Genomic DNA, 22,973 nt, shown 5'->3' on the forward strand with positions numbered 1-22,973 from the left:
TGGTCACACTTGTAGATTTTAAAGTGTAATTGATTGTGCTAGTGGTCTTTGCTTTTTATCCCCTTGAGAATTTGAACAGTGTTTCAAAAATGTATAACAGATCTTCTGGATGTTAGCTTATCTCAGACCAACTCCTAGTCTTGAAAAGATTTTCTTATTAATACATAAAAGGCCTTGCCATGATAATGGGTCAGTGCTGAAGCAATGTATATACCATGCAGTACATGCCTAAATTCATAAGGAAAAAAACCTTTAATGTTTCATTCACAAACTGTCCATAACTTGGCTCAGGATTTATCTTCGTTAGCTCAAGGACCAAGGCACTTACACTGGACCTGTTTCATTCTAGTTAAATGTGTTCTGGAAGACTGTTAGAGCAGTGTACTCTAGAGCAGTGGGAGTGGTGAGAAAGAGAAAGGGCCACGGTACAAAATTTGGTTTAAGTGCACTCAAGGATACTATTACTTTGCCATTCCAAGCTTCTTGTGTCATTTTTCAGGGTAAATCTAATTTATTTGGAGGGTGCTAATTGATTTTATCATGTTGAAAAGTATTGAATTTTCACAGGATGGGCAACTTTATTCATCCTAACTCTCTTGATGCCAGAAATTGGCAGGATGTCTTTCTTAAGCTCCGGTTGCACTCTGGCCGTGGTTATACTCCAGAAATATACCACTTATTTTTACTTTGACTGTATGATGTCACAGGGCTTTGACTCAGTGACAGCTCTCTGCTCTCTACACTCTCCGGTGTAATCATGGCACTTTGGTAACAAATTATGATGATAGACCCTGTAGAAATCAAACCAGTGTGTGGGAGGGGGCAAACCTAGTTCAAGATTTAGGGTAAAAGTTTAGTTTGTCCGTATAGCAGCTCATGATTTTACTTTATTGCTCATCTTGGAGTCTTATGAAGTAAAGAAGAGAAAATAAAACTCCCACATAGTAAATTGTAAGAAACTACCAGATTCTCAGATGGGACTAATTAGTTCATCTTGTTGCTTTTTAATAATATTTTCAGTCATATACGCAATCCCAGGAACAAGAGTTCTCCTGTAAGACTTAGATTATTAGATACCTTCCTCCTCCTGACAAAGAAGAAGATTATGAAGCTTTAAATATTGTGAAGTCATACCTTTTTTTTTTCTTCTTCTGTTTTATCACAATTGTATAAGAAAAATCAGTGCTGTTTTTGGTATGTTAGTTCATTGATCTTGTACAGAATTTCATAGTACACTAGAATCTTATTGACTGGCATAAGCTCCCATGGAAACACACCTCAATTAAGCAATCCCCCAAATTCATCAGAGCATCATGGATATGTGGCACTAGTGCACGTCACTTCCTTAATGCGTTGCTTTAAAAATATAAAGCACTAAAACAGTCTCTTAAATGTAAGAGATTTGATTATTAGAACAAAATAGGGAAGCTGCAGAATGAAAACTTTATGCTGTTAAACACTGGAAACTATTGCAAATATGTCTGCAGATAACACTGGGCTATCTAGTGCTTTTTATCCTCAAAAGGAGGATCAGCTCAAAAGAAACAAACAATTAAAGAATGGGGAGTTAATGGACTATGGCAGGGAAGTTTGGGCAAGCAGGACAGGGTTGGTAGCTGGAAACAGATCTGGCATCATCTGAAGAGGAGTGGAACCACCTCAAAAGATCATGGATTGTGGGGGTGGAAGAGGTTTGTGGACAAGGAAGATGGGGTGCAGGAAGGGAAGAAGGGAGAAAGAGAAGTGGTGGTGGACCCCTGAAGTGCAGGTGGCAATCCAAAATAAGAAAGTGGTGCATAAAGAAAGAGAAACAAATCATAGAATATCAGGGTTGGAAGGGACAGCAGGAGGTCATCTAGTCCAACCCCCTGCTCAAAGCAGGACCAATCCCCAATTTTTCCCCCAGATCCCTAAATGGCCCCTTCAAGGATTGAACTCACAACCCTGGGTTTAGTAGGCCAATGAGCAAACCACTGAGCTATGCCTCCCTCCATCTGTTGCTCTCTGTAAAATGAGCTTGTAAACGACCCACAGTTGGCTGGCAAAAAGACTACTATGGCATTACAAAAATGAGACTCAGAGGAAAGGAAGATGGTGCTGCAACACCATTTGTAAATGATGACTAGAGGAGACTGCTAGTAACACCCGAACAAGCAAAGGAGAGGTGGAAACAATACTCTGAGTCTTTCTGAAATGAGGCAAACCCCTTTCAGGTGGAGTTGCCCACATGTGAGCCTATTGTGGTGCTTGAGCCTGAGATAATGGAGGGAGAGGTGAGAAATGCAGTCTGGAAAATGAAGAATGGTAAAGCAGTGGGACCTGATGAGGTGACCGTGGACCTGGTGAAAGTCTTGGGTTAGAGAGAGGCATAAAATAGATGAGCAGAGTGACTAAAACGGACTAGCAAGACAAGAGATTCCCCCAAGATTGGTGCAAGTCTATCTTGATCCCAATACATAAGAAGGGAAGCATCTGTGAATGTGGAAACTATTAAGGATTAAAGTTACTGTTGCCTGGGATGATGGTACTGGAACATATCTTAGATGCTAGGATTAGGAGATGGTGGAAGCCATCCCCATATAAGAACAGTTCAGCTTCAGGAAAGGATGAGGAACCACAGATGTTTGTCATTCGCAATTGATAGAGAAGGGGCTAGAGTACCAACAGGATCGCTCCTGGGCTTCTATAGACCAAGAAAAGGCACCTGATAAAGTGGACAGAAGGATACTCATACCAGTGCTGAGGAAATATGGAGTTTCTCATAATTTAATATCTATGGTACGTGCACTGTGTAGATTACCCAACATGATCCAAACATGTTTTGGAGCGAGCTCCTTTTGAAGTGAAAGTTGGACTGCATCGGGGGTTGATCCTCAGTCCTCTCCTGTTTACCATATTGATGGACTACATCAGCAAAAACATCCCAGTGGGAAAAAGTGAGAAGCTACTTTATGCATGGTATGACCAGCTAAGCAGTCATACTAGTTTCCATCCCATGACTAAGACTGAAGTCACTTGGGTCAGTAAAGTGCCACAGGGAAACTGAATATAAAGTTTAATGGAGTACCATTAAACCAGTCTGGCCAATTCAAGTAGCTTGGTGGCTGTGTTAAGGAGATGGCAAGCCTGAACGTGAGATACAGTCCAGACTGGAGAGTGCTGGGAGTATGTGAAATAACATCTCAGGGGTCGTGAATGACAAGCACGTGCCACTGAGACTAAAAGCCTAATTGTATAGAACTATGGTGTGCCGTGCAGTGCTACGTGATTCAGAAGCATGGGTTCAGGGCCAATATCTACAGGTGTTTGAAATGAGATGTTTTCACGCAATAAAGACAGGTTTCAGAGTAACAGCCGTCTTAGTCTGTATTCGCAAAAAGAAAAGGAGTTCTTGTGGCACTATAGAGACTAACCAGTTTATTTGAGCATAAGCTTTCGTGAGCTACAGCTCACTTCATCACCTACTGCAGGACAGGCCTAACAAAGAAAATAACAGAACGCCACTGCCATCACCTTCAGCCCCCAACTAAAACCCCTCCAACGCATTATTAAGGATCTACAACCTATCCTGAAGGATGGCCCAACGCTCTCACAAATCTTGGGAGACAGGCCAGTCCTTGCCTACAGACAGCCCCCCAACCTGAAGCAAATACTCACCAGCAACCACATACCACACAACAGAACCACTAACCCAGGAACCTATCCTTGCAACAAAGCCCGTTGCCAACTGTGCCCACATATCTATTCAGGGGACACCATCACAGGGCCTAATAACATCAGCCACACTATCAGAGGCTCGTTCACCTGCACCACCAATGTGATATATGCCATCATGTGCCAGCAATGCCCCTCTGCCATGTACATTGGTCAAACTGGACAGTCTCTACGTAAAAGAATAAATGGACACAAATCAGATGTCAAGAATTATAACATTCATAAACCAGTCGGAGAACACTTCAATCTCTCTGGTCACGCGATTACAGACATGAAAGTTGCGATATTACCACAAAAAACTTCAAAACCAGACTCCAGCGAGAGACTGTTGAATTGGAATTCATTTGCAAATTGGATACAATTAACTTAGGCTTGAATAGAGACTGGGAGTGGCTAAGTCATTATGCAAGGTAACCTATTTCCCCTTGTTTTTTCCTACCCCTCCCCCCCCCGTAGACGTTCTTGTTAAACCCTGGATTTGTGCTGGAAATGGCCCACCTTGATTACCATACACATTGTAAGGAGAGTGATCACTTTAGATAAGCTATTACCAGCAGGAGAGTGGGGTGGGGGGAGAGAGAACCTTTTGTAGTGGTAAAACACCCATTTTTTCATGCTTTGTGTGTATAAAAAGATCTTCTATACTTTCCACAGTATGCATCCGATGAAGTGAGCTGTAGCTCACGAAAGCTTATGCTCAAATAAATTGGTTAGTCTCTAGGGTGCCACAAGTACGCCATAAAGAGTCACACAGAGAGAGAGATTGACTTCCATTCTAATGCTTTCATTTTGCAAAGTCTGTGATGTGGCTGGCAAAATCCAGGAAGCACAACTTTGCTGGTTTGGATACATATAGATGGTGAATGAAGAGGGCCTGGGGAAGATAGCATAGCAGGAGAGGGAAGTAGGAAAAGAGACCCTGAGGAAGCAATGGTTGAATTGCATCAAAGAAGGTAGTAAGCAAGTGGACACTGATGTTGCCTTGGTCAGACGAAGGTGGTAGATGCTTGCAACACAACTCTGCCCCGGATGATGGAATAAGGGGAAGATGTGAGCTATTTATCGTGTGCTCAGTCACTAAAACTCATTGCACTGAGTGTGTTCCCTGACAGTTACCTAAGCAGGGGCAGCCATTTATTAGGCTACCAGTTAGTTAAGTAGGTTCTACTATATTGGATCTTACAATAAACATACGTATATGCAGAATGAAACTTGAGGGCAGTAACGTGCTCAGCAAGCCACCTTGTCCTTCTCCCCAGTAGCTGTGGAGGTGTTAAAGAACAAGGACGCTTGTTCCTACCCATTTCTTTTCCCTCTCTATACCCAGTAGATAGTCTAAAATAATGAGTCTCTTGGTGCTTCTCCTGCCATCACTAGCCTGCCAACAGCGTCACTGTGCCAAGTACACAAAGACTGTTTAAGACTTGCTGTGGTCTTAAATCCCCATTATAATGTATAAACTCTGCTATGAATCCCGCAGCAAAGGCTATTTCCTTTAAGTAACCTTGGTAATACGATATTCTTCATTAACAGGGGGTGCTGCACATGAGGACTGGGTGCAGTACTACTGCTGCATAAGTGACCTAGCAGCAGAAAGATAGCTAGGAAAGCAAGACCTTCATTTAGAATACTCTTTGGCTCCTGTAAATCTTTGTATGCCAATTCACTGAACATTTTGTGTTTTAAACAAGGCTTGGGAGGAAATAAATGACAAATTTGCAGAGGCTAGGGGAGAGTCTTACATTTAGTGCCATATCCATTACAATCAGCCAGGAGTTTTGGGGGATGATGGCCTACATCCGACAGATGGAGATGCTGACATATGGCTACAATACGTTTAGGCGTGGATTGGGCAGGGGTTGTGATACCGGCCTGCATGACTGGGTGGGGCTAGTTGCTGGCACCCCATGTGGCTTGTTTCTAGTGCAGTTAAGAGAATAAAATGAGGAGTTCCCAGAAGTAAAAGTCCTGGGATTTTGGTGATAGACCTTGGGTTCATGTAATAGGGTGAGACCTTGTGGGCTGAGGTCCCCACCTTGCTGCAAAGTCCCTCCCCCTTGTGGTGGGGAGGCTGCTAGGACTCTAAGAGAGCCGCCTCCTTGGCGGGAGGGAGGAGAGGGGAGGCTGAGGAGAGAGACGCCCCATGTTGTGGGTTATGTGGTAAGGAGCCCTGTAACCCTGCACTGGAACCAATTAAGTGCCTGCTATAGAAGAGTCTGTGTAATGCGTGGCTGATGCCCCTCCCCTGTGTTAAAGTTTTTAATAAAAGTTGTGGCCTGCCGCTTAATTCCATGCATATGTCTGTTCCCATTTTGCTGTTGTGTCCCCATCAGTAAACGGAGTTTTTGTAGTTGCTTTCCTTTCATGGGGAAACTATGTACACGCATGCATTTAGCTCAACAGATCACTTGACTGTTGCAACATTTTAACAGCCGTTCTTGAAAAAAAAGATGCATATGCAAGAGCAGTAACTAATTCTGCAAAATACACATTACTGAGCTTCACTTTGTCATTTGTGTGTCTGATTCTTCTGCACTTTGCTGCTTGTCCCCTCTTTGAAATGCATGCTTGCTACAGTAAACTGTGCAGGGCGCATGCGTTCATCTGTGGCAACGTTTAAGCCCTCTCTCTGAGTCGTATATCTGTTGGTTTGTACGTACATGTGCACTTTGCTACTTACCATACTTTTCCCTAAAAGCCTTTTATTTATTTTAAACAGGAAAATTCAAGAGAAAGAAGCAGAAGCCTGGTTCACCAGCTCTCCAGTGAAAGTAGGCTGTCTGTCACCGACTCTCTCTCAGAGTTTTTTGATGCTCAAGAAGTCCTGCTGTCTGCAAGTTCTTCAGAAAACGAGGTCTGAGCACCAATATCAGAATATCTCTCTGATGTACCATATTTCAACATATTTAACATGTTATCTTTTTGCGTGGTAATTGCAAACTTGCTGATCTACCACAAATGAAATATTTTGGAGGATTTCAGCGTCACATACACTTAATTGTTTGCTACTCTCTTAAAAAAATAAAACAGTTAAAAAGTATGTATGGGAGGTGGCTGAAGAGGGAGAACAGGCAATGTAGCTTGCACACCTGATTTTAAAATAAAGTAGAAGGAATGTATTTTTGCAGCATCTGTCCTGAGTCATCCTACAGGAGCTGCAAGAAATTTTATCAAACGATTGTGTATTTGTACGTTTTTTTTCTTGCAGCACCTGTAGGTTGACCTATGGCAGATGCTACTGCAGCATGCAATTTTAAACTTTGTTTTCTATTTCTTGAAATCTGGTCTTATAAACTTTTTGGAATTTCATGAAAGGCCTCTCTCTAATTTTTCAGGATCAAAGAAAACAAGTTTTATCTTCAATAAAATAATAATTTAGTAATGATTTATGAAATCTTTTTAGTGATAGATCTGTGATCTGTACACCTATTTGTATTGTTAGGCTGTTCTATGCAGCACAGAAACACAGAGAAAACAATACAGGTCTCTTTAAATGACGGATCTTTTTTCCGTTAATTTCACAAAGCATGGTAACAGTTATCAGGAGTAGCATAATGCAAACTTATTTATATTATTTCCTTCCCCCACCCCCCAGGTATCCGATGATGACTCATATGCCAGTGATATAAGTGATAACATCTCAGAGGATAACCTAAGTAACGACATTGAAAATGAAAGGCAAACTTTGGGTAAGACTGGTGTTTTGTTGTATCCTATTCTGAGAAGAGGCATTTTCTTATCAGAAATCACTCTGGTATCACACGTTTCAAGATGTAGACATTGGCTAGTTTTTGCTTTCCTTTTAAGATTTGAACTGTTTTTGGAGTAGTGTTGTTTGGATACTCTTAGTGCAGTCAATTGTGCTCTGATCATTTTAAGGTGGGAGGGTTGCTGTGTATCAGCACAGACACTTGTCTGCTGTCTGTCACCTCTCTGCAGAGACCTGCAGCTGCTCCCAAGCTTCTTTCCATGACTTTGGGACCCTATGGAGTAGCTAACCCCAGGTCCTATCTCTTCACTAAAAGGTAGATATTTTCTCATCACTCTGGATCTTCAATACGAACTTGTACCCTTACATACCATTCAAATCCACAGAATAGTTACGGTTAACAAAATGCAGCTTATTTAGAGAAATGTAAGAATAACTCTACACTGATAGGCCTGGGGTATGGCCATAGTACTTTCCTCTTCTTGGTTTTGTCTACACTAGCACTTGTCAGCAAAACCTTTGTCAGAAAGTGATGTGAAAAAACACAACCCTGACTGACATGAGCATCTCCTGCCAACATAGCTACCGCCACTCTTTGGGGGTGGTTTAATTAGGCCAGCAGGAGAGCTTTCTACTCCCGGCATAGGGTGGCTACCCAGGAGACCTTACAGCAACGCAGCTGCAGCGGTACAGATGTGCCGCTCTAAGGTCTGTAGTGCAGATGTAGCCTTTGTGTTTAGGGCTGTCGATTAATCGCAGTTAACCCACACTATTAACTAAAAAAAATTTAATTGTGATTAATCGCAGTTTTAATCGCACTGTTAAACAATAGAATACAATTGAAATTTATTAAATATCTTGATGTTTTTCTACATTTTCACATATATTTTATTCTGTGTTGTAATCAAATTGTATATTTTTATTACAAATATTTGCACTGTAAAAATGATAAACAAAAGAAATGGTATTTTTCAATTCACCTCATACAAGTACTGTAGTGCAATCTTTGTTGTGAAAGTGCAATTTACAAATACAGATTTTTTTTGTTTTGTTTTTTTGGTTACATAACTGCACTCAAAAACAAAACAATGTAAAACTTCAGAGCCTACAAGTCCACTCAGTCCTACTTCTTGTTCAGCCAATTGCTAAGAGAAACAAGTTTGTTTGCATTTGTAGGAGATAATGCTGTCCTCTTCTTATTTACAATGTCACCAGAAAGTGAGAAATGCCATTTGCATGGCACTTTTGTAGCCGGCATTGCAAGGTACTTATGTACCAGATATGCTAAACATTTGTATGCCCCTTCATGTTTCGACCTCCATTCCAGAGGATATGCTTCCATGCTGATGAGGCTCATTAAAAAAAATGTGTTAATTAAATTTGTGATTGAATTCCTTGGGGGAGAATTGTATGTCCCTTGCTCTGTTTTACCCACATTCAGCCATATATTTCGTGTTCTAGCAGTCTCAGATGATGACCCAGCACATGCAGTTCATTTTAAGGACACTTTCACTACAGATTTCACAAAACGCAAAGAAGGTACCAATGTGAGATTTCTAAAGATAGCTACAGCACTCGACCCAAGATTTAAAAATCTGAAGTGCCGTCAAAAATCGGAGAGGGATGAGGTGTGAAGCATGCTTTCAGAAGTCTTAAAAGAACAACACTCCAATGTGAAAACTACAGAATCTGAACCACCAAAAAAGAAAATCAACCTTTTGCTGGTGGCATCTGACTGAGATAATGAAGATGAGCATGCATCAGTCTGCACTGCTTTGGATGGTTATCGAGCAGAATCCGTCATCAGCATGGACGCATGTCCACCGGAATGGTGGTTGAAGCATGAAAGAACATAGGAATCTTTAGCGCATCTGGCACGTAAATATCTTGCGACGACGGCTGCAACAGTACCATGAGAATGCCTGTTGTCACTTTCAGGTAACATTGTAAACAAGAGGCGGGCATCATTATCTCCTGCAAATGTAAACAAACTTGTTTGTCTGAGTGATTGGCTGAACAAGAAGTAGGACTGAGTGGACTTGCAAGCTCTAAAATTTTGCATTGTTTTATTTTTGGATTCTGAGTGTTTTTTATACATAATTCTACATTTGTAAGCTCAACTTTCATGATAGAGATAGCACTTCAGTACTCATATTAATGAAAAATACTATTTGTTTTTTACAGTGCAAATACTTGTAATCAAAAATAAATATAAAGTGAGCACTGTACACTTTGTATTCTGTTATTGATTTCAATTACATTTGAAAACGTAGAAAACATCCAAAAATATTGAAATAAATGGTATTCTATTGTTTAACAGTGTGATTAATTGTGAAATTAATTGTGATTAACAGTGCGATTAATTGTGATTTAATTTTTTAATCACTTGACAGCCCTAATTGTGTTCATTTAAATATCTTGCTGATTGCATGGGGACCTTGCATTTTTCATTCAAAATAATGATTCTTTTTAAAAAAGAGAATGGGAAGAAATACATAAAACCAACATCATATAAATATGCTTTTCTCTTGTCCTGGACTATGGAAAGCTGCACTAAGGAGTTATTTGGTTACAAGGGTTAGAGGCTGGAACTATAACTTTTGTATTAGAAGTTCTGTGCATGCTGAGTTCCTGGTTCCCTGTTCTCCCTCTGCCACTTCAGCTTAAATCAAGATTGGATGTCTTTCTAGAAGATACGCTTTTAGCTGAAGTTATAGGATTGATACAAGAATCATTGGTGATTCATCAAATCATCAAGAATCATTTGGTGAAATTCAGTGGCCTATGTTCTGCAGGAGCTCAGACTAGCTGATCATAATTGTCCCATCTGCTCTTAAAATCTAGCTCTCAAGACAGCTCAACATGTCCGTGATCTTCCGCACTGTGTAGCAAGACCATCTGTTACAGCTCTAGGAAACAATCACCAAATTTTTCAAATGTACACTCCTAAAGTTAGACACTGAAAGAAGCTTCCTGATTATTACAGGTGCTCAACACCCACAACTCTAAATGAAACCAGCGGCCACAGAAAAATCTGCACTTTTGGAAATAGAACATTATATGTAGGCACCCGAAGTATGGATGTAAGTGCCTAACTGAAAAAGCTAGCCTTGGTGTCAAGCCTCCATTAGCATGGTTAGACTATACATCTGCTGTTTATCTCGGATTATGTATGCCCTGATGTATTTACAGCTGTTGATATTGCTTTTAATAGGCCACATCTTTGGTGACTTCCATGGAGCTACAACAACTTACACCAGCTGAGGATGTAGCCCAAACTATTTAGTTCAGTTGATTAGTCCTTGCTATGCAATCTGAGGGTTTCAAAGGGTGTGACAGCATCCCATTTCAAAGAGCTGTTTTGAACCAGAATACATTTTTAGCACTTTTGTCGCCTTTTCAAAGGAGATCTCCTCCCTGCTGGGGTCTAGGAAAACAGCTTCCTTTTGGGCTGAGTCTTTTTCTTTCTTTCTTCCTTTTTTTTTTTTTTATGTTAATTGTCTTCCTCCCCCATGGGAAGGTCTGAGTCAACCTCTTTCTGAAAAGGAAGTCATTCAAGTATATTAATTGTTTTCTTACCCCAGGTGGGCTCTCAAGTTCAGGATGCTTGCAGTCTTTTATGCAAACTAGCATTATGACAGATTGCATGTAGGCAGGAAAATAATGTGCAATAAATTATAATTCACCTATTCTGTGGTGTTTGTCAGAGCTACCATGCAGGGATGAGAGTTCAAACCCTTAGTCCTTCATTCTTGGGTAATCAGTGTCTGGGAGAACCGCAGAGGCAGAGCGCTCTGGGCAGCGCTGTGACTGTGCATTGGCAACTTTCTGGAAATTCACTGGTGCCCTTAAAACGGTGCTGGCAAAGTTGGCAGTAATAGCGTAGTCCAGCCAGGTGCCACTTTTCTTCAGTGTCATTTTGGCATGGTCTAAGCAGAGTTAGACAATGTAATGTAGATGGCCACTATATTTTTACCACCATCTCACCATTGCAGGCACCAGTGGAGTTTTACTGGTGTTAGTACAAAGTGGGAAACTTTTTAAAAATGGACAGACTGTAACTTCATGGGCAATGCTTTGCAGGAAAGTGTAGACAGACTATGGAGGCAGTCGTATCCATCCCTCTGAGTGAGACGTGGCCTTGAAGACTCATGTGGGGAAGACAACATGGAAAAGGAGGAAATGATGTACTGAGGCAGCACCCAAATGTACCAGGATCAGAGATGGGCGCTGTAGAAACAAATAGATGCTGTTCAGGGTGATTGATTGAAAATAAGCTGGTGAGATAGTGGGAGGGGTGAGAGGAGAATATACCTGATGGTTTAGACACATAGGGTGAGGGTATAGCTAATCCAAGTATTCTACTCAGGCCAGTTCATTTTGTGACACGCTCTCTGGGCTAAGGCTTATCCCTGTGGTGTGGTTTTTATTTAAAATCTATCTCAAGTCATTTACTATAAAACTTGGAAACATTTATCGTGCCCAGATTGCTCTGACACCCCAACACAGAGCTCAGCCGTTGTCTTGGATGTGTGAGTTATCCTTTTGAATGTCAAGTAAACTCGTAGTCCTCCTGTGGCCTTCTCCAGCACATAGGTGTGTCGTGAAGCTAAATTCAGTAATGTTTGTGAGGTATTTGGGTACTCGGATGAGCATCATGGAAAAGCCTGCCAACAAATATCTGGTGTTTGCCTCCAGCAACAGATTTTTCCTGATATGAGGAGTCCATCAATTCAGTATAAAGAGATGGAGGAGGAGGTGTTTTCACACTTGGGTTCTGTAAAGCACACTTTTGTCTTCTAAAAAGAATGTCAGCTTAATTGAAGATCTGTCAGGAAGGCGTTTGTTTGTTACTTAAATGTACATGAATCAGTCTCTTGTAAAACAAGATATCGTATGTGCTCTTTAGAAGTGTAACTTCTAAGAGCCTGTGGATATGTCTGCACTGCACTAAAACACCTGTGGCTGGGCTATACCAAGTGACTCGGACTCGCAGGGCTTTGGTTGCGGGGCTATAAAATGGCAGTATAGACATTCAGGCTCAGGGATTCTCCCTTCTCCTGGGGTCCCATAATCTGGGATCCAGCCTGAGCCCAAATGTCTACATTGTAATTTTATAGCCCTGCAGGCCGAGCCCCATGACCCAAGTCAGCTGACATGGGCCAGCTGCAAGTGTTTTATTGCAGTGTAGACCTACTCTTTTAGGCTTTTACAGAGCATTTCAAGGGATTCTTTTCAAGCATTTATGCTTCATATATATCTCCATAAAACTTGCTTGGTTTAAAATCTTGTTTTAAATGATCAGTGTACAGCAGATATCTTCAAACCACAAGTCAATATTTGAGTCACGTGGGGAGCGAAGCTTTGTCTGAAGGATAAGGAAATTGCTGATGCTTTAATACATCCATAATGTTTTCAAAAGAGATGATACTGTAAGAAAACAATGCATTGCTTAATGTGCTCCTGGCATTTCCTTCCAGATTGCATTGCTGAAAGTGGGATGGAAAGCCATTCCAAGCGGAGAACGTGTTTGCCGGCTCCGTGTCCTAATACCAGTAACATCAGCCTATGGAATATCCTGAGAAACAATATAGGGAAGGATCTCTCCAAGGTGGCCATGCCTGTTGAGTTAAATGAGCCACTTAACACTCTTCAGCGACTTTGTGAAGAACTGGAATACAGCGAACTACTGGATAAAGCAGCACGTACCCCGAATTCATTTGAAAGGATGGTAAAAAAAAAAAATACCTTTCCAATTCTGAGCAACATGAGATGTAACCAAAACAGAACACAATGGATTTTCTTAAGCCTAAGAGAGCAGAAAGTACTTTTTCATTTCTTGTGCTTACAGCACAGAGGGGCAGGTTTTTAAAAGAAAACATAACTAGCTCCTGTGATCTGTGTTTGACATAATTTCCATTGTCCTAACAGAGTAGCCATTCTTAGGTGTCTGATTCTCCTGCAAATTTAGTTAAGGGAGAAGCTTAGTTCTGGTCTGTGTTGCCTGTCTTCTCTTTCAAAGGTTTAAAATGTGATTTTTTTTGTTTTGTTGTGGAACTAATATGCTTTGTTAGGGGGCTTATTCCTTCACCCACTTACTTTCCTGGTCCTTCTCGCATGAACAGAGAGCAACAATACCCGAAGTCCAAAGGTGCAAACAATTTGATGTTTATTGGGGTGAACTTCCAGCAAGTATGATTCCAGTTTCCTTCCTTAGTGTCCCCCTTCCCAGCTCTGATACCACAGAACCTTATGTGTGTCCCTGTTCCCATTTCTACCTTTAGCTAAACATGATTTCAATTTTCCCACCCCTATTCCCTGTTCCCATTTCCCACCCGCTTCCTGATTGACTGCAGACTATATAGTAAAACTTGAGTTCCGCTTAGCTATACCTTAACCGATCATTTTACTGAAATTTAACTAACCAATCCTAACGTATTGTAACATGATTATGTAACCAATTATATCCCACCACCTTAATTAGTTTACACCCAGCAAAATTAATTATACAGCAGACAGGAACAACCACAGAACCACACAGAGATTATACAGACAAACAATAGCAAAGTGGGAACTATAATGACAAAACAATACAGAAGTGAGGGTTTTACATCCCAGCTATTGATAAGTGAGTTCTTGCCAGACAGGATGCTATCAAACTAAGTTTCTTTTTACATTTTCTAGGCACTTCCCTTTCTCTGGAGGCGATAGGCACTATCAGGACAGGATTGTATTCCTAACAACCCAATAGCACCTTCTTTCAATGTGGCTAGTTTGGAATGTGAGGAGGTGACCGTTCGCTTCCCAGCTTATGGCTGCCTCTGTTGCTTAGCCAAAGGTCTTAGCCTAAGAACAGGGCCTCAGACTGTCACAGTAAGAGAAGGACCTTACACTGGCAGACGGTGATTTTGGTTCTTTCTTTTATACCTCTAACTAGCCAAGTGATAAGAATACACCTAAATTCTTAGAGCCTTTACAGACAGGCCTGAATATCTATATCCTAACATGCTTCACTGATTAACACAAATGGCACAATATCTATTCTGCTTTCACAACATTTTGTAAGTGCATGGGGGGACACAGAGATGACCTGTGCCTGCCAATTAGTGGGGGAGGGGGGCAGAGTGAGGGCAGCCAGCTTCAGCAGTACAAGTCAAGCTGCAAATCAGGAGGGGGGCCTGTGATCCCCCATAGTCCCGCCCACACATACATGCATCCCCTGTGGGGGGGGGGACACGTCCTGGGTCTTCCAACAAAATGTTAACTACAACAGTATTAACAGAATGAGCTACCTTTTTTTAAATCAGACTTTTTGTGTAAAGCTTTTTGAGTCACCATCAAATATTTGCGATCTCAAACGGGGCAAGAGATGTGTATTTGGTCAAAACACAAATGCCCTTTTGAAATGAAATTTTTGAAGAGCCATTTCTCCTTTACTTATCGGCCAAGACGGGACTTCACCTTTCTTTGTTTCCTGGGCTAACCACCTAACTCAGCACTGCTGGGCGGGCTGCCTAGGGTGTGCATTTGCTATCAGAAAGACAGAACTCTGAATTCAGAACTTGGCAGGTAAGGGAGGGAGAAATGGATTTCAATCATACCTTCTTTCTAAGTGTAATCTCATATTAATGTTTTAAGTCTATAATTATATTCTAATTGATTTAAAATCCCTTATTAGCATTCTTAATGTTTTGGAACTAATGCTTTGCCGTTTCCCTTGAAGTGAATAAACACTTCAGCTCAATGGCTTTCATGGTGAAGTGTCACTGTTCTCTTCTGTATTCAAACAATCCTGAACAGAAAGTTTTAAATTCTGTATAACAAAAATTTAATCCCATTTTAAAGATCCTACCTCATTTCTACTGATTCTGCTAGAGGTATACTTGAGTCTGTGTCAAAGTAAGTAATGTCTTAAGGTCAATTATCAATAGACATTATTTTCTCTCTTCTCTTTGCTCGAGAATGTGTATTAAAAAAGGAAATAAGTAATTGCCTTTTTAGAAGGAAGTAAAAACAAGACAATTTTTTTTTGGTCCTTAGTTTTCAGGGAAATTACATTCGGGAACAGAAATAGGGAATTCTCCAGCATGAGAACCCCCAAACCAGGGTTAATGTTAATGAATGTCCTGAAATCCCACTACCTTGTAGTCTACTTCTGAGTGTTTCATTTACGGATTAAGGTACTGAGATTTGAGAGGGAGCACATCTACAACACAGTCTAGCGCTTTCCCAAGGAAAGGAAAAGGGGAGGGAGTTTCCTTGGAGGAAGGCAGTGAAGGAAAGGAGAGATGAATCAAGGTCCACAGAATAACTTCCAAGTTTTCATTCCTCGGACTTTTCAGTTCTGCAGAGGTGCTAATAACTATCGGGGGGTGGGGGGGGATTCGTATCTGCCACCTATTGTAAAGGAAACTGGCAAGATAAAGATTAGCACACAATAGACAAATGGCAGGGCAAACTGGCTGCGTCACTTATGTCGGCAAAATGTATGTTGCTATGGGGTGTGAATATTCCACACACACACACACCCCCGAGCGGCATAAGTGGTAGTGTGCACTTCTCCCGCCAACATAGCTATTGCTGCTCGTTGGGGGTGGTTTAATTATGTTTACTGGAGACCTCTCTCCCCTTGGCATAGAGTGACTACATGAGCTTTGCTACTGTCAACTCTCTAGTATAGACATAGCCTTAGTGACCCCACACAGAAACCTAAGTAGACCAGTAAACTGTTGCCTTAGAGATATGAGCCCCTTCCCCATGTTTTAGGGGTGGGGGACAAAGGATATGGTTTTATAAGTCTAGGGACCACAGTTGTACAGTTAGTGTTTTGAGACATTTTCTAATATAAAATTTGAAATTGCTTTTTAAGCAGTTTCTCATTTACTGGTTTCTGTTCTTTGGAATGGCATTTTGTTTAAAGTAATTTTTTTAGAAGTACCGTTTTTATGTACATTTTAAATTGGTGTCAAATTCTGAGTTGCTTTAACAGCTTTTTATTGGACCAACTTCTGTTGGTGGAAGGGACAAGCTTTTGAACTTCAGAGCTCTTTCTCTGCTCTGGAGAAGATGACAAGGTGAGACAGATTGTTAAGCATTAAGGGTCCACATGTTGTAGAAGACCCCTTAAAATGAAGTGGGTATGTAGCACATCTGCAGTCCTAGGCCATAAAATGAGCCATAAAAGCAGTGTCTCTGTTAAGCCCATGATTTTTAATGTCCAGCATAGTTGTTAAATTAATTTCCCAGGCTTGTCTTTTGAAGATGTCATGTAGGTTTCCTTTTGAAGATGAGGCTTGAGAGGTCAGATATACGGTGTACCACATCCAGTGCATCAAGTGCCCCAACAACTATATGGGTGAAACCAGATAATCACTATGCTTTCAAAAGAACGTGTACAGCAAAATAAGACAAAAACACCCTATCACCCATAGACTAATACTTTTCACAAAGCGATCACTCCATATCTGACCTCTCAATCCTCGAAAGCTTGTCCCTTCCACCAACAGAAGTTGGTCCAGTAAAAGATATTACCTTACCCACTTTGGTAACATGGTCTGTGTAGACATAATCAGAGGATGTTGTGAAGGCCAAGACTATGACAAGGTTCAAAAAAGAACTAGATAAATTCATGGATCCATCAATGGCTATTAGCCAGGATGGGCAGGGATGGTGTCCCTAACCTCTGTTTGCCAGAAGCTGGGAAAAGAAGACAGGGAATGGATCACTTGATGGTGACCTGTTCTGTTCATTCCCTCAAGACCACCTGGTATTGGCCACTGTCAGAAGACAGGATACTGGGCTAGATGGAGTTTTGGTCTGACCCCGTATGGCCGTTCTTATGTTCTTACAGTATGTTCTTATGTTCTTACACATGTTCTTGCAGTTGCGTCGCTGTAAGGTCTCCTGTGTAGCTGCTCTATGCCAGTGGGAGAAATCTCTCACACCGGCATAATTAAACCACCTCCAACGAGTGGTGGTAGATATGTCAGCGGGGGGATACTCTTCCACTGACATAGCGCAGTCTACAGCGGCACTTTTGTCAGTCGGGGTATTTTTTCACACCCCTGACCAACCAAAGTTTTGCTGACAAAAGTGCTGGTATAGACATAGCCTTTGTGTGTCTCATAGTCTGGGACCAACAGGGCTGCAACACTGCAGACTAACAGCTCAAGTATTCTTTGATCCAGCATTTGGAGTTCACAGACTGTGTGTGTGTGTGTCTCTCTCTCTCTCTGTCCATTTTTGGGGTGTGCCTCTGATTTCATTTTTTCCTGCATAGTTGTGAAAGGAGAAATTGAAGTACGTTTTAATCTCTTATGAATTTGGATCCTTCCTATTTTTAATAAAGGCCTTGAAATGACTCTGCAAACTGAGTCACACCTCAATGCTCATGTTAAAGGTTGGCTTGCAATAAGCCACACATTTGCAAACTGCAGAAGAATGTAGTATCTGGCATCTGTATGAGGCCTCTCTTTTGTCTACATAATGAAAACAATTAGTGACCAATTAAGCAAAATCCTGTTTATTCTCAGGTGTACGTGGCTGCTTTTGCAGTATCTGCATATGCATCCAGTTACTACAGGGCTGGGAGTAAGCCATTTAATCCGGTGCTTGGAGAAACCTATGAATGTGTCCGGGAAGATAAGGGCTTCCAATTTTTTTCAGAACAGGTACTGTATATTGTGCCTTTAACTGTCCCACTAGTCACTTAATAGACTGTTTAATTCTGTATACATGGCAGCAGTCCTCTGGGGCTCCCCACAGAATGTGGGCATAAGTCATATATAGCATCTTCAGAAGACATTGCAGAATTATAAACTATAGAGATCACTGCACTATCTGCTAAAATGTAGCTACCTCTGGGGTGGAACATGGTAGCAGCCATTATAGAAGTGCTAACATTACACACCAGTTTACCGCCACGAAGCAAAGAATAACAGCTTATCTACTTGAAGTAATAGAAGAACTTCCCTGGGCAAAAGCCAATTGCCTATATTGAAAACTGGCCTGACTAGGGCACATATTCATATTCCTGTGAAAAGTTTCATGTGATCTTTAACAATCAGTAATAGTCCAGACCTTGTTATTGCATTTCAGCATGGTGCCCCTCATACTGCAATAAACCAACTGTCCAACCAGCAACACTACTTTCTGTAGCACCCTGGGTTGTCTTCAGGTACTGGCTGGGTCCTTACTCTATAAGATCAGGGATCTCCCCTCATGTAGTTGTAGGCCATATACAGCTAGGCAAAGAGTCTGAGTATTTCTGCAAATAATCTCCAGACAGGAAGATGACTAAAGTATAGGAAGTATAATACCGGGTTAAAAACGGGGCTCTACCAAAAGCAGGTGGGGTTATTGAAGCACTAAATTAAAAGGGGGGGGGGGGAATTTTGGTTACTATGGTATTCACTGAAGTAACAGGTTAAAAACTGTTTCAGCTCATCTAGACATGATAAAAAGGCATGGGGGAAAAACTGCCTATTGTAGGACTTTGGTCACAGGTAACCCTAAATTAGAATCCATTAAGAAACAAGTTTTTTTCTTAAACTGTAAAGGCAGAACCTGGAACAATAGATCTTAAGCAGGTGACCAAAAAAAGTGCTATGTAATCTTAACCTAGCCCCAGGAAATGAGTCACAGGCATTACTGAGATGGAAATATGGGAATGGGTAGGGCAAGTATCAAGTTTAAAATTCCATTAGTGTTCCTGGTTCTCCAGTTTTATGGTGATGAAAACTATTGATTCATGGAAATTGCACTGGCATAAAACCGACCTAGAGTAAGGAAGTGGTGAATCAGGCCCACTGTTGCAATGTCACAGTAATTTCAGTTAATGTGGAAGGATTTGCCCTGCTACCCTGTATAAAGCATGTGGTTGCCAACTCTCCAGGATTGTCCTGGAGTCCCCAGGAATTAAAGATTGTCATATGATGAAACCTCCAGGAATACATCCAACCAAAACTGGCAACCCTAATAAAGCAAATAATAAAAACACTAACTGTTTGTTCTAACTTGTTAGGAATCTAAGAATCATCATGGAGGCTTCTGTTATCCTACAGACACACTCCACTATGTGCATATGTTAAATAAAAATGAAAGGTAATACAGTGAATTTACTGGCAAGAGGGTGAGGGAGCTGTTGGCAGGTACAAAGAAATACAGAAAGAACACAACATGCAGCAAGCAGGGCAGCCAACTTCTTGTCAGATCTATTTAGATTGAAAGTTCTTTGGGGCAGGGATTGTCGTTTACCAGGTGTCTGCCAGCACCTGGTTGTGGCCTCTAAGTGTTACTATAATACAGATAATAAATGAGAATAATTCTGCTCTGTTACCAGGGTAAATGTTTAGCCCATAGAGTATATTTTAAAAACTAGGGTGAATGCAGTGCCATCTGAGAAGGAGACTATCACCCCAATGTGGGTTAGGACAGTGCTAAAGGTGAGCTGTATATTAGACTCACCACAATACGTTAAAGGATATTCAATAAGGACATGAATGCCTTTACAGAAAAAACAGAAGGATTTAATAAGGAATAAGAGAAATTATAATGGAGGAGAAAATAAATTGCATTATTTACATGTCCAGCTAAAACAGAAATGTGACTCCAAGTAGCATGCATTTACTCTTGACAGAAAATAAATTTCTTTGTCTCATTCCTGTTACTTGTCTGGCATTGAATGTCTGTCATTTAACACAGTTCCTGCTCACAGCTATCAAGAAATGAATGTGAATGTGATTGCTACTGCTTCTACCCTGTGTGGTTGCTTTACCACACTCCTCTTCTTTCTTTCTCTGCAACGTCAAATTTATTTATTTATTTATTTATTTTACAACCCTGGCTTTATTTGGCGGTTGCCCTAATTCAGGTCTATGCAACTACACAAGCCCAATTCTGAGGAAATGCTGTGGTTGAGGTTTTCTGCTGGGAAGAACAAGTGCAGAAGACCGCATATTGTAACAGCTATTGTCAGAAGATGGGGTTATGTGGTCTGATTTTTCCCAGAGGTGCTGAGCAGCACCAGTTTCCAATGAAGTTAATGGGATTTTTGGGTATCCGCAGCTTTAAAAATGAGGCCAACTTTCCCGTTACTCTGCTTACACCAGAAGTGAACTTGATCCTTTGGTTTTGCACATCTGTTTGTGGCTACTGTTAATACATTCATGGGTCCTCAGGCCATATGTAATTACCACATGAGTGACACACTGCAACATATGCAGTTAATAGTTCACCCAACCCACAAAAGTCAAAGGTCTTTTCTTTGTAATATTTGCCTGAAATCCCACTTCCCACAACCCTTTTTAATCATCAGTGCTTATCGATTTATTCTACTAGCTCCCCTTGAGGACAAAATTATGAAAGGAAAATGAGGCATTTAAGCTGTAAAATTCAAACATGAAAAAATTTAAGCAGATTCTAATGAACTTGTAAATGTTAATGCATTTTTTCCCTTCTTCCAACTAGGTCAGTCATCACCCACCAATATCTGCATGTCATGCTGAATCTGTGAATTTTGCTTTTTGGCAAGGTAATTCTTTAGTTTATCATTTACTGCTGTCATTTTCATAGTAGCTTCATTTTATGTCTAACATTAAACATCCAGACGAACAAGAAAGGCAGGCCTCCCCAGCTGTTCAGTAATATTAGAACTGCTCTAGGCAATCTCAGCCTCTAGACTATGGCATGCCTTTTATAACATTTGTGAAATCATTCCTGAATAATAATGAACGGTATTTCACCAGTACAAACATCTGCATTTCTAAAACAACCTGGAAATGTTGTTCTGTAGTTTAAATAAAGCACTGGAAAAGTTGCATCTCAAGTTTAGAAAAAAATTAAAAACGTGATTAGAACTAGAAAACTAGGGCCTGTTCTGATTCATTTGCAGGATTTACCACATTTTAATTCCACTCTCACCACGACCCCCACCCAAGAGATTTGGACAAGACAATGGAGAAACCTATGTACCATTTTTTAAAACTGAAACCATAAGGGGAAAAGGAAATCATTACATGACAGGCATTTGTGTGGTTTGACTCTTTAGCCCCTGTCATGGGATTCCCAATTTTTCCAAAAAACATGGGTGCAAAGACCTTGCCTGCTTCACAACTATGGCAAAGTCATGGGACTTAGTTACAACTGGGTTTTCCCTTGACCAATATACTTAGTCTAAGAAATAGAGTAGATGGAACCTAACCATGTCCCCATAACTGAGTTAAACCCTTTAACTTGAGAGGTTTGACAATGCATGACATATCTGGGCTACTTTAAGTCTGTCTTTTAATTGTGTTGTCTGACTTCAGTATAGTTATTACACCTGTGGCCATATTTAAAATAATTGGGGCTCTTACTAGTCTGTGTTTTCCTCTATCCAACGTATTCCTCTTCCTTGCAAATAAATACAAGACAAGAGTCCTTTATTCTTGACCTGAAATAGCTAATGGTTAAAAGTTCAGGCAAAAGAGCCAGACAATGTACAGGGAAGACTGGATAGTATCATCATGGCAAGGAAGAAACTGTCTAATAAAATTGAAGACACTGATACACATGGCTGGTTTTGTGTTTGTTTTTTTAAAATACCATCTCTGGCTATGATAACATCTTGTGCATTGTGAGAACAAAATGCTCCTCCAGAAAGAATCTGGCCTTGTAAGTGAGAATCTAAAGTTTCCTTTTGGGTGCCTGAGGAGACAGAATCAGGGCACATGTAGTACATTATAAAGTGGTCAGATGAGCTGTTAGAGAACTCTGACAACACTTGGACTTTTGCTAGGAGAATGCTGGGGCTAAGGCTGCCACCTCTTCCCACAGGACAGTCCCCATCATTTGTGGAACTCTAAGCATCAAGAAATTTAATCCTAAAGCAGCTAGTGTGTGAGGAAAGTTCTTTGTATGATGTGAATGTTTCCCAATCCTACATCCTTCTTTGTTAAAAGGAGGGAACTTTGGTCTAGTCCAGGGTTTGCTGAGCCTGGCAAGGCTGTCAGGATGGAGTATTTTAGGCTCTCTAAATTTAAGAGGCTCCTTTCCTCTTGAGAGAGCTGTGGTTCCTGGAATTTGATCATTCGTGTGTTTTGGAGGAACTGGATGCTGAGTGACAGTTTTTGTGGGGGTCTTCTGAAGAATATTCCTCTTTCTGCTCCTCTGTCCCCACCCAACCCTACCTTGCCTTTTCTATTGTGACTCTGTCCTCTAAGCTGGCTCTGATGCATCTTTCTCATTCATGAGGTCATTAAAACTTTGTGAGGCAGGAGAGTGGATTCTGACCGTGCTGTTTATTCTGGTAACCATTTTTTTCCACATTGTGAAACTGAAACTTTTGGTTGCCTATTCCACTGTCACATGTTAAGGAGACTTTGATAAACACTGGTCTCTCTATTCTTCTAAAGCACCTACCATCGCAGCATCTGTGCTTTGACTACCACAGGTACAGCTTCCAGTTAACTCCTCATTTGGTACAAATGTTATCCAAACTTTCTGGATTCTCATGCTACATTTTTCTTGAGATGTTTCCAATATACTGATCTTTAAATATGACAACCTAACT

At 40.9% G+C, this 22,973-nt stretch overlaps 1 protein-coding gene across 1 annotated transcript in view; it reads left to right on the plus strand.

The window, feature by feature from the left end:
* The window catches only part of OSBPL3 (oxysterol binding protein like 3), a 139,922-nt gene that overhangs the window by 95,034 nt on the left and 21,915 nt on the right, over positions 1–22,973 (plus strand). The window contains exons 13-17 of the mRNA XM_074945767.1: positions 6,434–6,568; positions 7,310–7,403; positions 12,904–13,154; positions 17,956–18,093; positions 20,891–20,954. Coding sequence (XP_074801868.1) covers positions 6,434–6,568; positions 7,310–7,403; positions 12,904–13,154; positions 17,956–18,093; positions 20,891–20,954 — 682 coding nt within the window. The remainder of the gene's footprint in view (positions 1–6,433; positions 6,569–7,309; positions 7,404–12,903; positions 13,155–17,955; positions 18,094–20,890; positions 20,955–22,973) is intronic.

This window comes from Natator depressus, chromosome 2 (assembly GCF_965152275.1).
Source record: "Natator depressus isolate rNatDep1 chromosome 2, rNatDep2.hap1, whole genome shotgun sequence".
Classification (NCBI taxonomy): domain Eukaryota; kingdom Metazoa; phylum Chordata; order Testudines; family Cheloniidae; genus Natator; species Natator depressus.